The 22,614-nt window shown below is 40.6% G+C and overlaps 1 protein-coding gene across 1 annotated transcript in view; it reads left to right on the top strand.

Moving 5' to 3' along the window:
* Positions 1-2,430: 2,430 nt before the first annotated feature.
* Positions 2,431-22,614, top strand: part of RARS1 (arginyl-tRNA synthetase 1) — a 37,259-nt gene continuing 17,075 nt past the window's right edge. The window contains exons 1-9 of the mRNA XM_003936173.3: positions 2,431-2,504; positions 4,554-4,688; positions 8,619-8,807; positions 9,982-10,090; positions 10,633-10,733; positions 11,320-11,441; positions 13,161-13,281; positions 17,536-17,665; positions 18,694-18,798. Coding sequence (XP_003936222.1) covers positions 2,460-2,504; positions 4,554-4,688; positions 8,619-8,807; positions 9,982-10,090; positions 10,633-10,733; positions 11,320-11,441; positions 13,161-13,281; positions 17,536-17,665; positions 18,694-18,798 — 1,057 coding nt within the window. The 5' untranslated portion in view covers positions 2,431-2,459. The remainder of the gene's footprint in view (positions 2,505-4,553; positions 4,689-8,618; positions 8,808-9,981; positions 10,091-10,632; positions 10,734-11,319; positions 11,442-13,160; positions 13,282-17,535; positions 17,666-18,693; positions 18,799-22,614) is intronic.

Raw genomic sequence — 22,614 nt, 5'->3', positions numbered from 1 at the left:
ATAGGGCTTGGTACTATCCACAGTTTCAGGCATCCACTGAGGTGTATTGGAAGGTATCTCCCATGGATAAGGAAGGACTAGTATATTAACACTTTTTTTTTTTTTAGAGACAGGGTTTCACCATATTGGTCAGGCTGGTCTCGAACTCCGAATCTCAGGTGATCCACCTGTCTTGGCCTCCCAGAGTGCTGGGATTACAGGCATGGGCCACCACGTCCGGCCCTATATTAACACTTTCATTTGATTTACAAAATAAAGCATAGTTCATATACTTCTATGTAAAATAATTAATTTAAAAAGAAAAGAGACAAAGGCAATTTTAAAATGGTTAAAAATTAAGTAAAATAATTTGGATTATTTGATTGGACAAAGAGGACTGGCTTTGCCAATGAAACAATATGGCAGACATTTTCCATCAATTGGACAAGCTAAACTTGCAAATCCACAGTTTTGATGAACATACAATGAGAGCACTTACAAAACATCATTCCAAAAATAATCCATTCTCACTATTTAAAGTTGTGATAAGAGTTTTTAGATGTCAGGGTTTGTTGTTGTTGTTGGGTTTTTTTTTTTTTTTTTTTTTTTTTTTTTTTTTTTTTTTTTTTAGATAGAGTCTCACTTCATTGCCCAGACTGCAGTGCAGTGGCAGAATCATGGCTCATTGCAGCCTTGAACTGTTGGGTTCAAGCAACCCTCCCTCCTAAACCACCTATACAGCTGGGACTACAGGTGCACACCACCATGCTTGGCTAATGTTTTGTATTTTTGGTAGAGATAAGGTTTCACCATTTTTCCCAGGCTGGTCTTGAACTCCTGGGCTCAAGCAATCTGCCTGCCTCAGCCTCCCAAAGTTCTAGGATTACAGACATGAGCCACTGTGTCCAGCCTGATGTCAACTTTTAAAAGTGTAAAATGGGATATGAATTATTAAAATTCTTTTATGAAGCACACAAGCAAAAAGTTCAGAGAGTGCTACTTTCTAAGTTCTGGAGCCATAGGGAAGAGTGAACAAGATAATTAAGGTCCCTGCCTTCTTAAGTCCCAGGTTTGCTGTTTATAATTTTAACTCAATATATATATACAATAAAATATATTCAGTCTTTAAAAAGGAAACCCTGTTATGGTTTCAACATAGATGACATGTTGTCACCTAGATGAACCTGGAGAACATTAGGTTAGTGCAATAAGCCAGGCACAGAAAGACAAATACTACATTAGCTCATGCATATGTGTAATCTAAAAAATTCGGATTCATAGAAGCAGTGCATAGAATGGTGGTTGTCAGGGCTGTGGGGTAGGAAAGATGGGAGATGTTGCTCAAAGGTACAAAGTTTCAGTTAGGCATATATACTGGAGACGTAATGTATGTTGTATACATGCAGGTTTTTTTTGTTGTTGTTATTTTTTAAATAGAGACAGGATCTCACTCTGTCACCCAGGCAGAAATACAGTGGCACAATCATGGCTCACTGCAGCCTCAAATTCCTGGGCTCAAGTGATCCTCCCACCTCAGCCTCCCACATATCTGGGACTAGAGGCACACGCTACCATGCCCAACTATTTTTCCTTTTTTTTTTTTTTTTTTTTTTTTTTTTGTAGAGACGAGGTCTTAACTGTTTCCCAGGCTGAGGAGAGATCTTAAATGTTCACAACACACACACACACACACACACACACACACACACACACACGGGCGCGCGCGCGCATGCAAATGATAACTATATGAGATGATGGTGATGTTAATTATCTTGATTGTGGTAATCATTTCGGAATGTACACATATATCAAAGCATGTTGTACATCGTTATTATATACAATGTCTGTTGTCAATTATACCTCAATAAAACTGGAAAAATAAATAAATAGGATTTTAACTCAAATGTCACTTGCTTAGAGGTGCTTTCTCTGACACAAGTCACTCTAACACATTGCCTTCCTGGCAATTTAAACCATCTGAGATTATTACCTTTTTTGGTCTATTTTATCAGTCCACGCTAAAATGTAGCTGCCATGAGAGGGGAGATCTTGTCTGTTTTGTTTTCTCTGTGCCCTCAGGGCCTAGAAGAGTGTCTGGTATTTTAAAGTACACAATAAATGCTTGTTGCACAAATGACTGGATTGGTTAGTTTTGTGCCCATTTCACAGAGGGACAAAGTGAGGCCTTTGAGAGCCAGAAGCTCTAGGTTAGCGCCTGTCCAAGTCAATCCAAGCACAGAGCAGCTGTGGCTCGTTTCTGCTCAATGATTCTCCCCTCACCCAAATGTCCCTGGGCTGCAGCCCCTCCTCTGGCCGACATCCCCGCGGGTTCTCCTCGCAGTGTTTCCTGGATCCCACCAGGAGGCAGCAGAGGCGGCGGCACCCAGTCCGACGTGACAGCGGACCGGAGGGGGTTTCCGCTTCCGGGAGAGGCTGACTTTTTCCGCTTCCGCCCACTTGGCGAGTGAGACGCCGACGGGATGGAAGGACTGGTGGTTCAGTGCTCCGAGCGGCTGCTGCAGCAGGTTTGGCCGCAGGAAACCGGCGGGAAGGCCTGGAAGAGATGGGGCAGGCTCTGGCTCCTGCCCTAACGGTGTCGAGGGAGGGAACCGCTAGGCAAGGACCATCCTGGTCCTTTCTGAGGCGGGCGGTGGGGTCCCTGTGGGAGCAGGAAGGGTTGAGAGAGGAAGCGCCCATGATTCCAAAGCCCGTGTGATTGTGACTTTCGGCGGAATGGAGGGTCCCCGCCCTCACCCAGGCCTCCCCAACCCAGCGTCTTCGTGAGCTGGAGCCTGGCGTGTTCAGAACAAGTTCCTCCCCACAATCCACCTCCTCCTCTGCTTACACACGTGTTTTCTTAGGGGATGCGGAGAGATAGGCAAATGAGAGAGAGAGAGGCGGGATACGCTCAGGTGCTCTGGGTCTTGGTTTGCTGCTCAGCCAGAGTTCTTTCCGGGTTCCTAATAAGCCCGTGGAGTGATTAATTATCAGACCAACGGGAGTTTGCCCTCTGCCCTCCACATTCGCTGAGAAGCAACAGCCACACTTTATGAAAGTGAAAGCGGGACAGTTCCATTACCTTTTATCCCCAGGTAGGGAGGATGGTAGGAAAGTAGTTCAAAGTACTCGTTACAGTTTTATACTTTATCAGCAGTCACAAAGTACAAGTTAGTTGAGTAAATTGGCAGGTTCTTTACATTTCTGAGCCATATGTTTATCAGTATGGGGTTATAAGGACTGCCTCACTGGGTTGTAATAATCATGAAGGTAATTTCTGAAAAGTGTTTAGCTCAGCTCCTGGAACATAATGTATGCTCATTTATGGCAATTTAGCTTTGGCTGTAGCTATCTCCCTGTAAGTATTCTGAAATTTCAGATGAGGACTCTCCCTCTAAGTTTTGCAGTTAAGTTAGAAGCTTTGTTTCTTTCTGAATTGACATGTGTTTAGTTTTAGATATTAAAGTACAAAGCCTGGTCTCGTCTCGTCTAGTCTAGGACCTAAGACACTGGAAGTAGGAAGAAATGGGAAAATTGTTTAGTCCTGGAAAGGGTAAAAGGTAGACCCTTGAGCTATTTTGAATGTGACAAAAGACATTTGGTTTTTTAAGAGTCCCAAGTCATAAGACTTGGGAATAAAAGCAGGTTGGTCAACCTGAAACTTAACTAAGTACTCTTGCTAAATCAGAGTGTCTTACTAGGGATATAAGATATATTTCATTATACACTTAACACTCCTATTCTTGTCTCCCAACACACACATATGCGTGCTTAACATTTTCTTTTCTTTCCTTTTTCTTTTTTTGAGATGGAGTCTTGCTCTGTAGCCCAGACTGGGTGGAGTGCAGTGGCACGATCTCTGCTCACTGCAGCTTCTGCCTCCCAGGTCCCGGTTCAAGCAATTCTCCTATCTCAGCCTCCCAGGTAGCTGGGATTACAGGCATGAGCCGCCAGGCTCAGCTTATTTTTGTATTTTTTAATAGAGATGGGGTTTCACCATGTTGGCCAGTCTGGTCTTGAACTCCTGACCTCGTGATCCGCCTGCCTCGGCCTCCCAATGTGCTGGAATTACAGACGTGAGCCACCGTGTCTGGCTTTCTTTCTTTTTTTCCCAGACAGAGTTGCCCTGTCAACCAGGCTAGAGTGCACTGGCATGATCTCAGCTCATCGCAACCTCCGCCTCTGGGATTCAGGCGATTCTCATCTCAGCCTCCCAAGTTGCTGGGATTACAGGCATGCACCACCATTCCTAGCTAATTTTTGTATTTTTAGTAGAGACAGCGTTTTGCTGTGTTGGTAACACTGATGGTCTATGTTGGTCTCGAACTCCTGGCCTCAAGTGATCCACCTACCTTGGCCTCCCAAAGTGTTGGGATTATAGGCATGAGCTACCATGCCGGCCAGTATTTTCTTATTAAGGATAATATGCCAATGTCAGCAAAAGTCTCAGAGGAGAAAAAAATCACACATGGTCAAAGGGCACATTAATGATTCCCATGGTCTATGCTGTGCCTTGTTGGAGAGGGTAAATGTGGAAGTAAGTTTATGGACTGAAAAAAGTGCCTTTCTTCCCCCAGGAAAAAGAGATTAAATCTCTGACTGCTGAAATTGACCGGTTGAAAACCTGTGCTTCTTTAGGAGCTTCTCCAAATTTGGAGCAGTTACAAGAAGAAAATTTAAAATTAAAGTATAGACTGAATATTCTTCGAAAGGTGAGTACTTTGGGTTCCAGCATTATTCTCCAGTTTGAATTATTATACCTTTTTTAAAACCTTTGTTACCAAAGATTCTGGAAGTATATCCTGTGGAATCTGGAAAAAGAAGCCAAGAAACCCTATTCCTTTTCTTGCACTGGATAACTTAGGACTGAAGTAGTTGGTGCAAATAGTGAAAAGTTGGTATTGTCCAGTCCTTTAGGACTCTTTGAGATGTTTCATCCTGAAACTATTTAGCTGACTTAAAAGTAGGATTTAGGTAGGGTTGAGGCATTTCTTTTTAAATTTTTATTTATGCATTTATTATTTTTTGAGACAGGATCTCTGTCACTCAGGCTGGAGTGCGGTGGCATGATCATGGCTCAGTGGAGCCTCAGCCTTCAGGCTCAAGCAGCCATCCCACTGCAGTGTCCTGAGTATCTGAGACTACAGGCATGTGCCACCGCATCCAGCTAATTTTTTTTTTTTTTTTAACTATTTTACTGTTAATAGTCTGTTTCCATAATTTTTTTTTTAATAGAGTTGGGGTCTTGCTGTGTTGGCCAGGCTGACCTTGGGATTCCTGGCCTCAAGCCTCCCTGTCTTGGCCTCCTAAAATGGTGGAATTACAAGTGTGACCCACTACACCCAGCAAGGTTGAGGCATTTCTTTCAGCAGTTTATGCCCATGCCTTTAAAAAAAATTTGATTTTTAAGTCATTGCCTCTATCATAAAAGAAATATTTAAAAATACACCTACATACCTTCTCCACCCTAAGTTGGTTATTTTACAGTTTTTCTTTTGTATCTTATCATTTGGGCTTTTTTTCCACCTAGTATTTCAAAACATGTTTTTTCCCCATGAAGTTTGTGCTATATTTATTTAATAGTCTCATAATTTAACAGTGTTTATCAGTTTTGTTAAAACAAAAATGAACTTGCTGCAGTTTTGTGGCCCACTTTTCAGGTTTGGCGATGACATATCCCAGAGTATTGACCTCGTATTATTTTCCTGTGTGTATGTTCTACTCTCAGACAAACTGTTCTGGCATTACATCTTTTTCCCAAAGCTGATTGATTCCATTTACTTACCTCAGACTCTGTCTGCCCCACTCTCATGACATTTCTCATATTACCTATTTGTGATCTGCCGTGCTTGAGTTCATGTTACCTATATGTGATCTGCTGTGCTTTTCTTTGAGTGTTCTAAAATCACAAAATTCCTTTTCTGTAGACTCTTCCCAAAAGAATCTCACTTTTCTGGTTATGTCATTCATTCTGCACTTACATATACTTAATTCTCTTTTACATTTATTTTAATTCAAAAGTATTATTAAATGTCTAATATGTGCTAGAGACTGACTATAAGGGAAAAGATACAAAAGGAAGTGCAATATTTTCTCGAACTCTTTGGAACCACCTCAGCCTCCCAAGTAGCTGGGATGGAAGTACAGCATATTCTAATACTCATTTTTTTCTCTAATGCAGATTAGCTCTCATATAGATAGGAAAATGCTCTTAGTGTAATGTGGAAGGCATATTGATTCTTTGACAGATACTTTGCTCTACCGAATGAGCAGCTGAACACAATGTACATAGCCGAACTAAAAACCACAGGGTAATAAAGTACTGTGTGTGATAGCCATTCACCCTATCTTCTTTCCCTGGTTCACTTTGGCCACATGCTCTGAATTGAAAGCATCACATACGAAACTGATAGAGAAAACATACTGATTGGTTATAATCAGATAGTAATTAGCATGGTGCCAAACTAAGTATAGTAGATTTTGTATGTGAGGTATACACATTCATATTCTCTCTCTCTCTCTCTCTCTCTCTCTCTCTCTCTCTCTCTCTCTCATGTACATGCTATCCTTTCCTTAAAGAATAGGTACTCCTATCCTTTAAAAATAAAAAAATTGAGGCCGGGCACTGTGGCTCACACCTGTAATCCCAGCTCTTTGGGAAGCTGAGCAGGGTGGATCATATGAGGTCAGGAGTTCAAGACCAGCCTGGCCAATCTGGTGAAATCCTGTCTCTACTAAAAATAAAAAAATTAGCCAGGGGTGGCAGCATGTGCCTGTAATCCCAGCTACTTGGGAGGCTGAGGCATGAGAATCACTTGAACCTGGAAGGTGGAAGTTTCAGTGAGCTGAAATCATGCCACTGCACTCCAGCCTGGACAACAGAATGAGACCCTGTCTCAAAAATAAAAAATTGGCATTTATTGTTGGGAACCAGCCGAACCCCATACATGTGTACCCTTAGTCCCAGAGGTGACGACGGATTGAGAAAAGGAAATAGACAGAGACACAAGGGTAGAATATACTGCATGGGTCCAGGGGACCAATGCAGGTGTGGGAACCCTGTTGGTCCCTAGCTCTGGGCTCCAAACACTTTTATTATGTGCATGGTCTCATTGATCTTATGGGCATGGAAGAAGAGCACTTGAGATCCTTCTAAGACATGCTAAGCTAGTGCTCTGAGCATTTAACAGCACTTGCGATCCTTCTAAGACATTGTAAACTAGTACTCTGAGTTTATCACCGATTGTGATTGTTATCAGGGTACCCCTGCATCAGAAGTATAGCGGATGAGGAGCCCAGTGCATCAAGGGACATTGAGGACATAGAGCAATTAAAATCACTCCTTATTCTGGAGAACCTAGGCAGAGCCTGAGGTATTCCTGGATCTCTGCCCTGCAAGGCTTCTCTCCTTGCCAGCTCCCATCTGCAGAGACCCTCCCGGAGCAGAGGTCGTCTCGCTTCTCAGAAATCTTTGTGTAAGCCCTCTTTAGGAGGCCCTCATGCAGTCTCCATGTTGAGAAGGCATTCGTGGGACCAGAGCAGCACCCCCTGCTCTGCAGCCACCCCAAGGTGCTCCCTGATATTACTGTGCTCTCGGATGGTCTTTACTTTAGGCCTCCTGTTGCCGCTTGATTTCTAATTAACTGCACCAATAACATAGTTTAGTTCAATGTATAAACTTCAGCATACTCTGAGCCAAGCAAGCTTGTAATTATTTGGATCTAATTAACATAGGTCTGCCCCTGGCCATCTTGACCCACAATTATAGCAAGTTTTGTGTATAAGATCATAATCTAGGCCAAATATGGTGGCTTCTGCATGTAATCCCAGTGCTTTGGGAGACCAAGGCAGGAGGCTTTCTTGAGCCCAGGAGCTCAGGGTTACAGTGAGCTGTCATGCCACTGCACTGTAGCCTCAACAGAGTGCACAGTGAGTTCTTGTGTCTTACAACAAAGAAGAAGAAAGAATCATATCCAAGTAACTTTGGTATTTGCTGTTGGAAATCTTTAGATGGTGATAAACGTATCTTCTATGTTTTAAGTATGTTACCAAAGAGAGGAGTCAATTATTAATTAGCTACAAACTTGAAATCAGGCTTTTTAGTGAATTTAAGAATATAATTTCTTTGTGTGATAGGGATGATGAGGGGAGCATGAAACTTGGACTCTTCATTCCAATAGATCTGAGTTTGAATCTGGGCTTTTCCACTTATTCTTTTTTTTTTTTTTTTTTTTTTTTTTTTTTTTTTTTTTTTTTTTAGGCAGAGTCTTGTTCTGTTGCCCAGGCTGGAGTGCAGTGGTGTGATTTTGGCTCACTGCAACCTCTACCTCCCAGGTTCAAGTGACTCTCCTGCCTCAGCCTCCCGGGTAGCTGGGACTACAGGCGCGCACCACCACGTCCAGCTAATTTTTTTGTATTTTTAGTAGAGACAAGGTTTCACCGTGTTGGCCAGGATGGTCTCGATCTCTTGACCTCGTGATCCACCCACCTCAGCCTCCCAAATTACAGGCTTGAGCCACCATGCCCAGCCTTCCTTTTTGGTTCTTAAGATATTTAAAGGTCTGTACTTGAAATAATTTGTAGAAATTTTGTATGGTGATGATGTTGTACATTATTGACATGTTTCCATTCTTTTGCTACAGAGTCTTCAGGCAGAAAGAAACAAACCAACTAAAAATATGATTAACATTAATAGCCGCCTGCAAGAGGTCTTTGGCCATGCAATTAAGGCTGCATATCCAGATTTGGAAAATCCTCCTCTGATAGTGACACCAAGTCAGCAGCCCAAGTTTGGGGACTATCAGTGTAATAGTGCTATGGGTATTTCTCAGGTGATGTATTGTCATGACTCTTAGTTATTTGTCTTTTTTAAGTATTAATATCATCATTAGCATTTATAGAAATAATACTATTGCAAATTGTATCCTTGGTGAAAAGGACATTTGCCACAGTTTGAAAAACTTGAGAAAGGGGATGCAGGAGGGCATATGTTTTGACTTTTTTTTTAAGCACAAGTTTTAAGTTTTGGTTAAGTTTTACATATACTCTTAATATTTAAGAACAATCATTGGTACTCTTTTGTTTAAGTATTTCCCTCCTGCTGTGTCCAGGATTGCTGCGTGTTGTTGATGAGTGTTGGGAGGTGAAAAATTAAAATTAGCCATTTACCAGTCAGCATCCTTATTAAATATTTGATGTAACTGTGGTCTTTGAGCCAGGCTTGTGTATTCATTTTCAAGCAGAGGATTTCCCCATTTTAAATAGCTACATTGTCTGATGTGTTTGTGGTTAACTGCATCTGGCTTGGGTCTTTCTGTTTTCCTTTCTTTGCTGGATTAGAAAGAGTTACTCTGAAGAGTCCAGATCTTTTATAGTGTTGTTTCTCAAGTGTGATTATTGCACATCTTAATGACTTGAAAATTAGTAATGTAAATATGCTGGAACCAGGCTACTGTAGAGTTTATTGTGTCATCATTAAAAAGCTTCAGGTATTATAATCCCAGCTGCTAGGGAGGCTGAGGCAGGAAAATTGTTTGAACTTGGGGCAGAGGTTGCAGTGAGCCAAGATTACGCCATTGCACTCCAGCCTGGGCGACAGAGTAAGACTCCGTCTCCAAAAAAAAAAAAAGAGTTCCAGGTATTTTTGTGTAACATTTGGAAATAGAGATCATGTAGTTTGGGCACTTTTCTATTCCCCTTGGCACTGTTGACACTTTGATCTGTCATTCGTAATGTGGTTGGACTTTGCTGCTTCTGCATTTCGCTGGTTCTTTTTTTTTTTAAAGATGGGGTTTCGCCATGTTGGTCAGGCTGGTCTTGAACTCCCGACCTCAGGTGATCCGCCCGCGTTGGCCTCCAAAGTGCCTGGATTACAGGCGTGAGCCACCACGCCCGGCCCTTTTGATGGTTCTTACGTAAAATGCATCTTGTGCCTTGTCAGGTGTGCATTTTCGAGTAACTTGCTGAAACCTGTTGTGTAATGAATCATTTTATATTGTGTTGTAGATGCTCAAAACCAAGGAACAGAAAGTTAATACAAGAGAAATTGCTGAAAACATTACCAAACACCTCCCAGACAATGAATATATTGAAAAAGTTGAAATTGCTGGTCCTGGTATGACATTGTTATCCTTCTTAATAGTTGTATTGAAGATGAGTCCTTTTTGAAGTTAAAAAAGAACACACATTTTAATTACAGGTTTAAAATGTATATACTGAACAAGATAGTGAAAGCACTATGGATTGCGAAGTAGGAAATTGAAGTTTTAATCTAGACTCATCTACCACTTTTAGCTGCCTTATCTTGAATTAGTTACTTTGCCTCTTTGTGATTCAGTTTTTCATTAGCAAAATTAGAATGGATAATAGTAGATAAGTCTTCAGCACAAGGGCATTCTCTTCTCTGTTAAGAGGCAGACAGATTGTTTGCTGATAGTGAAAGGTTCCTGAATTAAGTAGGAAGGTTTCAGGAGAGTGGTGAAGGCTTGAAGTAGATAGGAGACAGGAGCTTACAAGACAGCTTAAGTCAAGGCACAACTGGTATTGGAATTCTGAAGAATTTTGCCAGAGCCAAGTCAGCATCTGGAGCAAATCCTTAGGAGTGAGCGATTATTCCAAATAAGACACTATCTGATATTTTTTCTCTTCTATCATTAGGTTTCATTAATGTCCACTTAAGAAAGGACTTTGTATCAGAACAGTTGACCAATCTCCTAGTAAATGGAGTTAAACTGCCTGCTCTGGGAGAGAATAAAAAGGTATATGTATACTTTTTAATTAATATATTAGTATCTTAGAACCTCATGGAACCAGGCATGGTGGTATGTGCCTATAGTCCCAGCTGCTTGGGAGACTGAGGCAGGAGAATTGCTTGAACCCAGAAGTTAAAGGCTATGAATAGCTACTGCACTTCTGCCTGGGCAATACAGTGAGACTAATAAAGAAAAGGAAGAACGAACCACATGGAAAGTGCTGAAACTGGGAATGGATTTCACTTTTTATATTGAAATTTAATCATTAACATTTGAGATTATGAACATACTTATGAAGTAGCCTTTCTCCTGAGTCTAGCATGTTGTGTGATTTTTTTTTTTTTTTTCACTTAATTCCACAAGGCATTTGAGGTAGCCAGTTGATAAACAGGTATCACTGAAATAGGTAATTTTTATAAATTAATTTGATTCTTTTTCAGTTAAAAATATACAAGCAGATCCATCATAAAATTGAACATGATTGAATTACAACCCAAATTAATGTTTAAGTCTGTTATTAAATGTGTTATTAATATATTAGAAAAAAAAATTTATGCCCTTCTTAACAGCCTTCTCTTTTTGTCTACCACAGGTTGTAGTTGACTTTTCCTCTCCTAATATAGCTAAAGAGATGCATGTAGGCCACCTGAGGTCAACCATCATAGGAGAGAGTATATGCCGCCTCTTTGAATTTGCAGGATATGATGTGCTCAGGTATGTGCTCTTGCCTTGCTTCCTATTCTCTTGCCTTAGTTTCTTGTTTGGAAAATTCTATAGAACATGAAATATCTCACTCGAGAAAGATCGTTCGTTCGACTAAATCAGTGGTTCATCAGCTTAGTTCTGCTTTACAAGCTTTTAATGTATGTCCTGAGCCTCTCCTCTGAACCTTTTTTACTATTTTACTTTTTTTAGACTCTTAGTAAAACCAAGGATTAAACTGTTTGTTCATTCAACAAATATTTCTTGAGGACCTCTTGTATACAAGGGGTTTATATCCTGCTAGGGAGAAAGGTAGTAAAGAAATAGGTTACGTTGGACCTTGCTTGTAAGTTGCGATAGGCAACTGAGATTTTATTCTAAGTGTAATGGAAAGCTATTACAGAGTTTTAGTTTGTGGAGCAATGTGATCAAATTAAAGATTAGGCTGGGCACTGTGGCTCGCACCTATACTTGAACTCCCAACCTCAGGTGATCCACCCACCTTGGCCTCCAAAGTGCTTGGATTACAGGCGTGAGCCACCACGCCCAGCCCCAGCTCGCACCTATAATCCCAGCACTTTGGGAGGCCAAGGTGGAAAGATCACTTGAGGCCAGGAGTTTTCAACTAACTTAGGCAACATAGCAAGAACCTGTCTCTATTTTTTATATTTTTAGAGAAATTAAAATTTTTAAATCATACAAATTAAAGATTACTCTGGTTACTTACTGTGAGGAAGCTAGGCAAAGAACGGAGACTGTAACAGTAAGTGAAGAGGCTGTCATCATGGTGCACTTGAAAAATGATCTAGTGGTTTGGATTTAAAAAAAAGCAGAGACGGCTGGGCATAGTGGCTCACGCCTGTAATCCAAGCACTTTGGAGGCCAAGGCGGGTGGATCACCTGAGGTCAGGAGTTCAAGACCAGCCTGACCAACATGGTGAAACCCTGTCTTAAAAAAAAATTTAAAAGAGAGAAAGAAGTGTTTGGATCAACATATATTTTCCTTTTTTTTTTTTTTTTGAAACAGAGTCTTTCTCTGTCTCCCAGTCTGGAGTGCAGTGGTGCAACCTTGGTTCCCTGCAGCCTCTGCCTCCTGGGTTCAAGCGATCCTTCCTTCTCATCCTCCCTAGTAGCCTTGACTACAGGCCTGCACCACCAAGCCCAGCTAATTTTTGTAGTTTTAGTAGCGACGGGATTTCACTATGTTGGCCTGGATGGTCTCAACCCCCTAACCTCAAGTGATCCTCCTGCCTCCGCCTCCCAAAGTGCTAGGATTACATGGCGCTGGCCCAGCCCAACATATATTTTCAAGAATATATAATACTGATATTTGGGAACCATTGATCTAAATTACACTAAGATAATTGGTTAAAATGTTAAGTTTTCATAAAATGGTAGGAATAACCAACATTGGCTCAGTTGTCATTGGCTCAGTTAGCTACAAAATAAACAGATTATAGTCCATTGACAGAAAGCACATTCATTCAGGAATTCCTGGATGCCTGCCATGTGCAGCCTCTATTACTTGAGTATGCAGAGCTAAATGTAACAGACATAGTTTTCATCTCTTGTGGAGTTTTCAGACCAGTTGAAGAAATATCCAAGTAAACAGATACTACTAAATGTTGATGTAATGGCATGTAAATGTTAGTGGTTCCTAGTGGAATATAGTTTCTCTAATTTAACGTAACTGTGTTTATTACTGATTTTATATTCTCTGATTGGTATTAGGTTGAATCATGTAGGAGATTGGGGCACCCAGTTTGGCATGCTCATCGCTCACCTGCAAGATAAATTTCCAGATTATCTAACAGTTTCACCTCCTATTGGGGATCTTCAGGCCTTTTATAAGGTTTGATACCATTGATTTTACATTATTTATGTTTGCCATTAATCATAATTATGTGTTTTCCTTTGGAAACTTAAAATGGTTTTTAAAAGCTGCTATGGAGTTAAGTGAAAGTTGCTAATGGCCTTAGTAGTACATGTTCTCTCTGTATAAATGACACTGTTGAACTTAATTTATGAAGAAAAGACATTTAATTAGCTCACAGTTCTGTAGGCTGTACAAGCATGGCACTGGCATCTATTCAGTTTCTGGGGAGGACTCAAGAGCTTTTATTTATGGTGGAAGGCAAAATGGGAACAGACTAAATTAAATTCACTTACACTGACAAACCGTTTTGTTTCGTTTACCTACCTGAAGAAGTGGATTCTTTTTTATTCTGACATTCATTGCATTTGGCTGTGTGCCTTATAAACAGCCATCCCCTGCCCCCAGATTCATTGTATTTGGCTGGGTATGTGGAACCACTACTAGATAGATTACATTTGGTTGCATGCATAGGAACATCCATCCCCCACCTGTTAATATGTCATCTTTACTTTGTTTATTAGTTTATTAGTATATGTTAAAAATGAAATTCTAGGCCAGGTGCAGGGCTCATGCCTGTAATCCCAGCGCTTTGGGAGGCTGAGGCAGGCAGATTGCTTGAGCTCGGGAGTCTGAGGCCAGCCTGAGCAACAAAGTGAGATCCCATGTCTACAGAAAATACAAAAATAACTAGCTGGGGCCGGGTGTGGTGGTTCATGCCTGTAATCCTAGCACTTTGGGAGGCCAAGGTGGGTGAATCACCTGAGGTCAGGAGTTCAAGACCAGCCTGGCCATCATGGTGAAACCCCATCTTTAAAAAAATAAATAAATAACTAGCTGGGCACGGTGGTTTACGCTTGTGGTTCTAGCTACTAGGGAGGCTGAAGTGGGAGAATCACTTGAGTCCAGGAGGTCAAGGCTGCAGTGTGCTGTGATCATGCCACTGTGTTCCAGCGTGGGTGACAGAGTAAGACCTTGTCTTAAAAAATAAAATTACATTTAAAAATGAAAGTTAAAAAAATGAATTCTACCACATTACTTACTATGTGAATTTAGAATATTAATCAGAATACATTATAGCGAAAAATTTTTGATGCTTAATTACATGAATTTTGAAAATGTTAAGTATATGTAAAAACAATTTAAAAGACAAATTTTCACATAATCCATAATTGTAAAATGCCCATTGTGGTCAACTTTCTTTGACACCTTAACTGTGTACCAACATGTATTAATCATTTATTATATTGTAGTTTTCGTATTGTTTAATACTGCAAACTTTTGTGTGTTACTTTATGACGGCACATTTTGTTGAATCGATATACCAATGTTTGCATTAATCCTTAATTGAATTTTTTTCTATTTTAGAGGTGCTGTTATTCAGTAAATAGCTTTGTTCACGTGGATTTTTTTTTCTTTTCTTTCTTTTTTTTTTTTTTTTGAAACGGAGTTTCGCTCTTGTTACCCAGGCTGGAGTGCAATGGCGCGATCTCGGCTCACCGCAACCTCCGCCTCCTGGGTTCAGGCAGTTCTTCTGCCTCAGCCTCCTGAGTAGCTGGGATTACAGGCACGTGCCACCATGCCCAGCTAATTTTTTGTATTTTTAGTAGAGACGGGGTTTCACCATGTTAACCAGGATGGTCTCGATCTCTTGACCTCGTGATCCACCTGCCTCTGCCTCCCAAAGTGCTGGGATTACAGACTTGAGCCACCGCGCCCAGCCTTTTTTTCCCTTTTTAAAAATTACTTCCTGGCTGGGTTCAGTGGCTCACACCTGTAATCCCAACATTTTGAGAGGTCAGTGTGGGCAAAATCCTTGAGCCCAGGAGTTTGAAACCAGTCTGGGCAACATGGGAAAACCTCATCCCTAAAAAAAAATAACAAAAGTTACCCAGGCATGTTGGCATACACCTGTAGTCTCAGCTGCTTGGGAGGTTAAGGTGGGAGGATCACTTGAACCTAGGAAGGTCAAGGCTGCAGTACAGTGTGATTACACCATTGCACTATACAGCCTGGGTGACAGAGCGATATCATGTCTCAAAAAAATTATTTCTTCAAAAATTAAAAATAAAAAATGTTTTTAAAAAATTTCTTTATGGGCCAGGTGCAGTGGCTCATGCTTGTAATCCTAGCACTTTGGAAGACTGAGGCAGGTGGATTACTTGAGTCCAAGAGTACAAGACCAGCCTGGGCAACATGAGGAGACTCCATCTCCACAGAAAACACAAAAAATTAGCCAGGTGCACTCCTGTAATTCCAGCTTCTTGAGAGGCTGAGGTAGGAGGATCACCCGAGCTTGGCAAAGTCAAAGCTGCAGTGAGCTGTGATCTTGCTACTGCACTCCAGCAGAGTGAGACTTTATTTAAAAAAAAAAAAAAAAAAAAAAAATTCCTTGTGATAGAGGGATCATAAAGATTGTAATTTTCTGTCAAATGTTTTGATTAACAAATTTATTTTAATGTGAGATGCAAGTTTTGTTTTTGTTTGCTTGATTTTACTTTTCGTAAATGTTTTGTGTTGAAAATAAGCTAAATGTGGCTGGGTGCAGTGGCTCACACCTGTAATCCCAGCACTTTGGGAGGCCGAGGTCGAGGCACACAGATCACGAGGTCAAGCAGTTGAGACCATCCTAGCCAACATGGTGAAACCCTGTCTCTACTAAAAATACAAAAATTAGCTGGGCATGGTGGCACGTGCCTGTAGTCCCAGCTACTCAGGAGGCTGAGGCAGGAGAATCGCTTGAACCTGGGCCTGGGCAACAGTAGCAAAACTCCATGTCAAAGAAAATAAGCTAAATGTTTATTGATAGGAGACTGGAAAAGTAACTAATGTTATCAATCATCTTTTGGAGTTCTGTACTTTGAATATAATGGAGCAGATCTATTAATGCAAGAAATTGTTTGTATAAATAAATTGCTAAAATTTACAAACCACAGTAAAGAAAAGCCATTTCCAATTTTTGTTAAAACGTGTTTGTGAATTTGCAAAGAAATATCTAGATTTATACACTAAATGTTAACACCAGTTAATTTGAGATGGGATTAACTAATTATGTTTAAGTATGTATTGATTTCAAAATAGAAATAAAACAATGAAAACAATTTCTTTTTAGTAAAAAATAAATAAATAAGTTGTCCAGGCATGGTGGCTCACACTTGTAATTCCAGCACTTTGGGAGGCCCAGGTGGGCAGATCACTTGAGGTAAGGAATTCAAGACCAGCCTGGTCAACATGGTGAAATTCCATCTCTACTAATAATACAAAAATTAACCCATTATGGTGGCATGTGCCTGTAATCCCAGCTACTCAGAAGCTGAGGCACGAGAAGCATTTGAATCTGAGACATGGAGATTGCACCACTCCTCTCCAGCCTAGGAGACAGAGTGAGACTGTGTCACAAAAGAAAGAAAAAATTCTTTCAGGACCACATCCAAAATGGAGATTGGAACACAGAAAATTCAGTCCTACCTGTTAGCTATTCTGTACTAACTGTTCATGAACGCAAAAGTATTAGCTGGAGTAGACTTTTATGAATTGGAAAAGTGCAAGGAAAACTGTGGTGAGATTTTTCTATTTTCTTTTTTTTCTTTTTAAAATGGAGTTTCACCATGATAGCCAGGCTGGTCTTGAACTCCTGACCTCAGGTGATCCACCCATCTCGGCCTCCCAAAGTGCTAGGATCACAGGCCTGAACCACTGCGTCCGGCGAGATTGTTCTATTTTCAAGAAAAATGATTTCAGGGCCGGACGCAGTGGCTCACGCCTGTAATCCCAGCACTTTGGGAGGCCGAGGAGGGTGGATCACGAGGTCAAGAGATCGAGACCATCTTGGCCAACATGGTGAAACCCCGTCTCTACTAAAAATACAAAAAAAATTAGCCGGACGTGGTGGCACATGCCTGTAACCCCAGCTACTTGGGAGGCTGAGACAGGAGAATTGCTTGAACCCAGGAGGCGGAGGTTGCGGTGAGCTGAGAATGCGCCGTTGCACTCCAGCCTGGGCAACAAGAGCGAAACTCCATCTCAAAAAAAAAAAAGAAAAATGATTTCAGAGTTCTTTGGCGTGTTCATTTGTAGCAGCATTCTCAGCTGTTGAGGGAGAGCACTTTTTCTGGGGTTCTAATTTTGTGTTTTCTCACTGTGTTTGTGTAGAAATGTGTAAGTTCTTATTTTCAGAAATACAGGATTAGATCTTTTTACAAACCTTACTTTATAAAATATGTATGCACACAGGAATCTAAGAAGAGGTTTGATACTGAAGAGGAATTTAAGAAGCGAGCGTATCAGTGTGTAGTTCTGCTCCAGGGTAAAAACCCAGATATTATAAAAGCTTGGAACCTTATCTGTGATGTCTCCCGCCAAGGTGAGATTCTGGGCTTTGTTCCTTCATCCAGCAAATACTGTGTATATGGTTTCCTTGAGTCGTAATTTTGATTTGACTTCGAATGATATTTTAAACTTCAGAGGACAGGCAAATAGATTTTTTCTTAAATGTATTTCTGAAACAACTGATAAATTTTTAGCCTGTCTTCAGACAGACAGGCTCAAGATTTAACTTTCTTAGAAGTCAGCAAAAATTAAGTAGAAAATATAGTATAAACAAAATAGAAATCTTATAATAGTAACAAAACCTATAAAACACTTAGGAGCACTTAGGAATGAGTTTATCCATAAATGTATAGGACCAAAATGATGAGAAGTGTATAATGAGATGTAATAGAATGTTTGGATAGAGTGCCATGCCCAGTTCCCTAGTTTGCCAAATTTATTTATGGTTTTAAGGCGATAGCAAGTTTTTTAACTTGACAAAATAGTTTTGAAGGTTTCTTTGAAGAGTAAATAGGTTAAAGAACAACCAGTAGATCTTTGAAAAAGATGACTCATGACTGGTTTGTAGCACTAGGTAGTAAAATGTTTTATAATTACAATAAGTAATACTGTGAGGCCGGATGTCGTGGCTCACACCTGTAATCCCAGCTACTCAGGAGGTTGAGGGAGGAGAATCGCTTGAACCTGGGAGGTGGAGATATATATATACTGTGTCACCAATGCATTGCTACATAGAGAGATAAGTGGTACAAATGAGGAAAAACTTTGATCACCAGATAGGAAGAGCTTTTTTTTGCTTACATTTTTTAATAATTAATTTTCAAAAAGTTATACAAGAAAGACGTGTTTCTTATAGAAAACAGTAAATGTAGACAGAGGAAAATGAGAATTACAGTCCCAATCATTAATATTTTGATGTGTATCTTTTATTTCCCTTTTTCAAAATGACAGCATGAATGTAATGCTCTCTATTATACATTTTTAATGTAATAAGATGCATGTTTCCTGTTTTTAAAAAATTCTTATTTTCTTTATTTCGTGACCTTTTATTTTTTTCCCTAGAGTTTAATAAAATCTATGATGCATTGGACGTCACTTTAATAGAGAGAGGAGAATCCTTCTATCAAGATAGGATGAATGATGTTGTAAAGGAACTTGAAGATAGAGGTGGGCTCTCTTTTTTAAACTTTTTATTATGGAAATTTTCAAATAAGCAAAAATGGGTAGAATTTATAGTAACACCAGCTTCATGTACATACTCATCATCCAATTTCAACAATTATGGGTACTGACCAACCTTATTGTATCTATACCTTCTTACACACACTGCTTCCATCATATAATTCCATCTATAACAGCTTTGGTACATGTCTCTGAAATAACAGGCCCTTCTTCCTGCTCTAAAACCATAATATCATCATAAAATCAAGAAAAGTAATTATATATATTTTTTAAACAGTCTTGCTATATTGCCTAGGCCAGTGTGGAACTGGCCCCAAGTGATCTTCCCACCTTGGCCTCCCAGAGTTCTGAGATTATAGGCATGAACTACCATACCCAGTGAGTAATAATTTCTTAGTATCATTAAACATACCGAGTTCACATTTTTCAAGTTGATTTTTTTTTTTTTTTTTTTTTTGAGACAGAGTCTTAACTCTTGTCACCCAGGCTGGAGTGCAGTGGAGTGATCTCAGCTGACTGCAGTCTCCACCTCCTGGGTTCAAACGATTCTCCTGCCTCAGCCTCCCAAGTAACTGGAATTACATGCATGCACCACCACACCCAGCTAGTTTTTGCTTTTTTAATGGAGGTGGGGTTCCACCATGTTGGCCAGGCTGGTCTCAAACTCCTGACCTCATGTAATCAATCTGCCTCAGCCTCCGAAGTGTTGAATTCATGAGTTTTTTAATCGTTTTTTCAGTGTCTGTATATAACATTTATTTGATATGTATCTTAAGTTCTGAGGTTTCTCCCTCTCTTTAAATTTCTTTTATTGTTGAAGAAACTCGGACATTTGTCCTAAAGAATTTCCCATATGGTCCTATTTAGCATAATGTCTTTTCTGTGTTTCTCTCAAGAGGCTTCATTAGATTCTAATTTATGTTTTATTATTCCTTGTTTTGTTGTTTTCTTTCTTTTTTATTTTTTCTGAGTCTCTCCCAGAGCTGGAGTGAGCGATTCTCCTGCCTCAGCCTCCTGAGTAGCTGGGACTACAGGCAGACACCACCATACCCAGCTAATTTTTGTATTTTTAGTAGAGATAGGGTTTCAGTATGTTGGCCAGGCTGTTCTTGAACTCCTGACCTCGTGATCTGCCTGCCTCAGCCTCCCTAAGTGCTGGGATTACAGGCGTGAGCCACTGCTCCCGGCCTGGTGTTTTCTTTTTGTTGCAAAAATGCAGGCAATGAGGCAGTGTCTAGTTGTCCCTCTTTTTGTCATATTAAGATTGATTCATGAGTTCAAGTATTGTCAGCCAGATGGATCCATACATTTCCCTATCAGACTTTTCCCTGTTGGTTTTGTCAGCTATTTACGACCGCGAGTTGGTTCCACCACTTCATTGGAGGTTGGAAAATGGTATTGTTCTGTTATTCTTTCTCCATTTGTTCTCGTATGCTTGACTTTTACTAATTATTGTTGTTATCCTTGGGTACAATTCATTTAAGACAGGTAGGGTAGTGGAAGTGCTTAATTTTTTTTTTTTATCAATTGCAGAATAATAAGTGTGTTTCTTAGTATCTCAAAGTAAGTTGCTTGATTTTTAACATTATTGTAGTGGGCTTTTAATGTTTTATATTTTTCAATCAGTTGTCTTTATAATTTTTGTAATGCTCAAATTGTCCCATTTTGGCTAAGTAACCTCAAATTGGCTTTCTTATTTTTGGATGTGGTTTTGCTTTTTTCAGTTCCTTTGGTAGTTATTTAATTGCTTTCCTGGTATATAATATTCCAGGCCTATTTTGTACATTTTCTTCCTCAGATCTGAAATCAACCATATATCTAAAGAAGCTTGGTTCCTTGAATGAGAATCATATTTTAATCATAGTCTAGGGCAGGCGTCCCCAAACTACGGCCCGTGGGCCGCATGCAGCCCCCTGAGGCCATTTATCCGGCCCCCCACCGCACTTCAGGAAGGGCACCTCTTTCATTGGTGGTCAGTGAGAGGAGCACAGTATGTGGCGGCCCTCCAGTGGTCTGAGGGCAGTGAACTGGCCCCCTGTGTAAAAAGTTTGGGGATGCCTGGTCTAGGGCCTAGTGACCATACTTTTTAAGATGATAAAATTTTGGCTGGGTTCAGTTGCTCACACCTGTAATCACAGCGTTGGAGAGGCAGGAGGACCACTTGAAGCCAGGAGTTTGAGGTTATAGTGAGCTGTGCTCACACCACTGCACTACAGCCTAGGCAACAGAATAAGTCCCTGTCTCTGAAAAAAAAAAACAAAAACGAGAGAGAGGTTGAGCACAGCAGCTCATGCCTGTAATTTTAGCACTTTGAGAGGCTGAGGTGGGAGGATCACTTGAGCCCAGGAGTTTGAGGCTAGCCTGGGCAACAATGTTAGACCCTGTCTCTACAAATAAAAAAATTAAAAAATTAGTCAGGCATGATAGAGCACGCCTGTGGTCCCAGCTTCACCAGAGGCTGAGGCAGGAGGATTGCTTGAGCCCAGGAGGTCAAGTGAGCATGTTCACACCACTGCACTCCAGCCTGTGTGACAGAGCAAGGCCCTGTCTCAACAAAATAAATAAATGCAATTTTTACAATGTTTATTTTATGAGAAAATAGGCACAGAGAGGTTAGTAACTTCCCAGGGTCACATAGCTAATAAGTGATATGTCTAAGATTGAAACGTAGCCAGTCTGTCTTCAAAGCTTATGTGTTTTTTTTTTTTCTTTTTACAAACATTATCAGAGAAAACAAAGCTTAAGTTTTTTTGTGGTTTTTGTTTTGTTTTGTTTTGTTTTTTTGAGATGGAGTTTCGCTCTCGTTACCCAGGCTGGAGTGCAATGGCGCAATCTCGGCTCACCGCAACCTCCGCCTCCTGGGTTCAGGCAATTCTCCTGCCTCAGCCTCCTGAGTAGCTGGGATTACAGGCACGCGCCACCATGCCCAGCTAATTTTTTGTATTTTTAGTAGAGACGGGGTTTCACCATGTTGACCAGGATGGTCTCGATATCTCGATCTCGTGATCCACCCGCCTCGGCCTCCCAAAGTGCTGGGATTACAGGCTTGAGCCACCATGCCTGGCTTTTTAACTACTATTTTATATTGCCTTTATATTACCAAGTCTCAATTTTCTAAACTGTAAGAAAGCATAGAGTTATTTACTACATAGGGTTCTTTTGAAGGATAAATTTAAGGAGTTAGCGTAGTACTTGGCACGTAGTAGCACTCCTGCATAGCTGCTGCTATTACCATGTTCTTCCTGTACCTCTTGCATCCAAGAATTTCACCTTTTTTATAATGAGTGTATGAACATGGATTTAATTTTTCTTTGCACTTCTATTCCAAATGCTAAATCGTGTGGTGTTTGTTTCCTGGACCTTGCAATGGTGTGAACTACTCTTTAGCACATTGTTAGAGATCAGTATAAGAAGAACTGCATCTTTCTCCAAAAGGAAGGTTATGGCTCCAGCTTGAAAGCAAAGCACAGATTTTCATTTTCTGGGCCTAATGAGCTGATGGGTTCCAACTAAAGAGTTCGGGAGGCCAGGCACGATGGCTCACACCTGTAATCCCAGTACTTGTGGAGTCCGAGGCAGGAGAATCACTTGAGTCTGAAGCAGGAGAATCACTTGAGTCCGAGGCAGGAGAATCACTTGAGCCCAGGAGTTTGAGACTGGCCTGGGCAACGTAGTGAGACTGTGTGTCAAAAGAAAGAATTTGGAAGCCAAGTTTAGTGTAAGTCTCAAAAACTGCCAGAACATCTGACTTGGGCTCTGATAGCACCCTGAGTGTCCAGGCAACCTTGACGGTTAACATTT

This window comes from Saimiri boliviensis, chromosome 20 (genome assembly GCF_048565385.1).
Source record: "Saimiri boliviensis isolate mSaiBol1 chromosome 20, mSaiBol1.pri, whole genome shotgun sequence".
In the NCBI taxonomy this organism is placed as follows: domain Eukaryota; kingdom Metazoa; phylum Chordata; class Mammalia; order Primates; family Cebidae; genus Saimiri; species Saimiri boliviensis.
The sequence above is the reverse complement of the archived record's forward strand: the minus strand, read 5'-3'. Positions and strand labels throughout refer to the sequence as shown.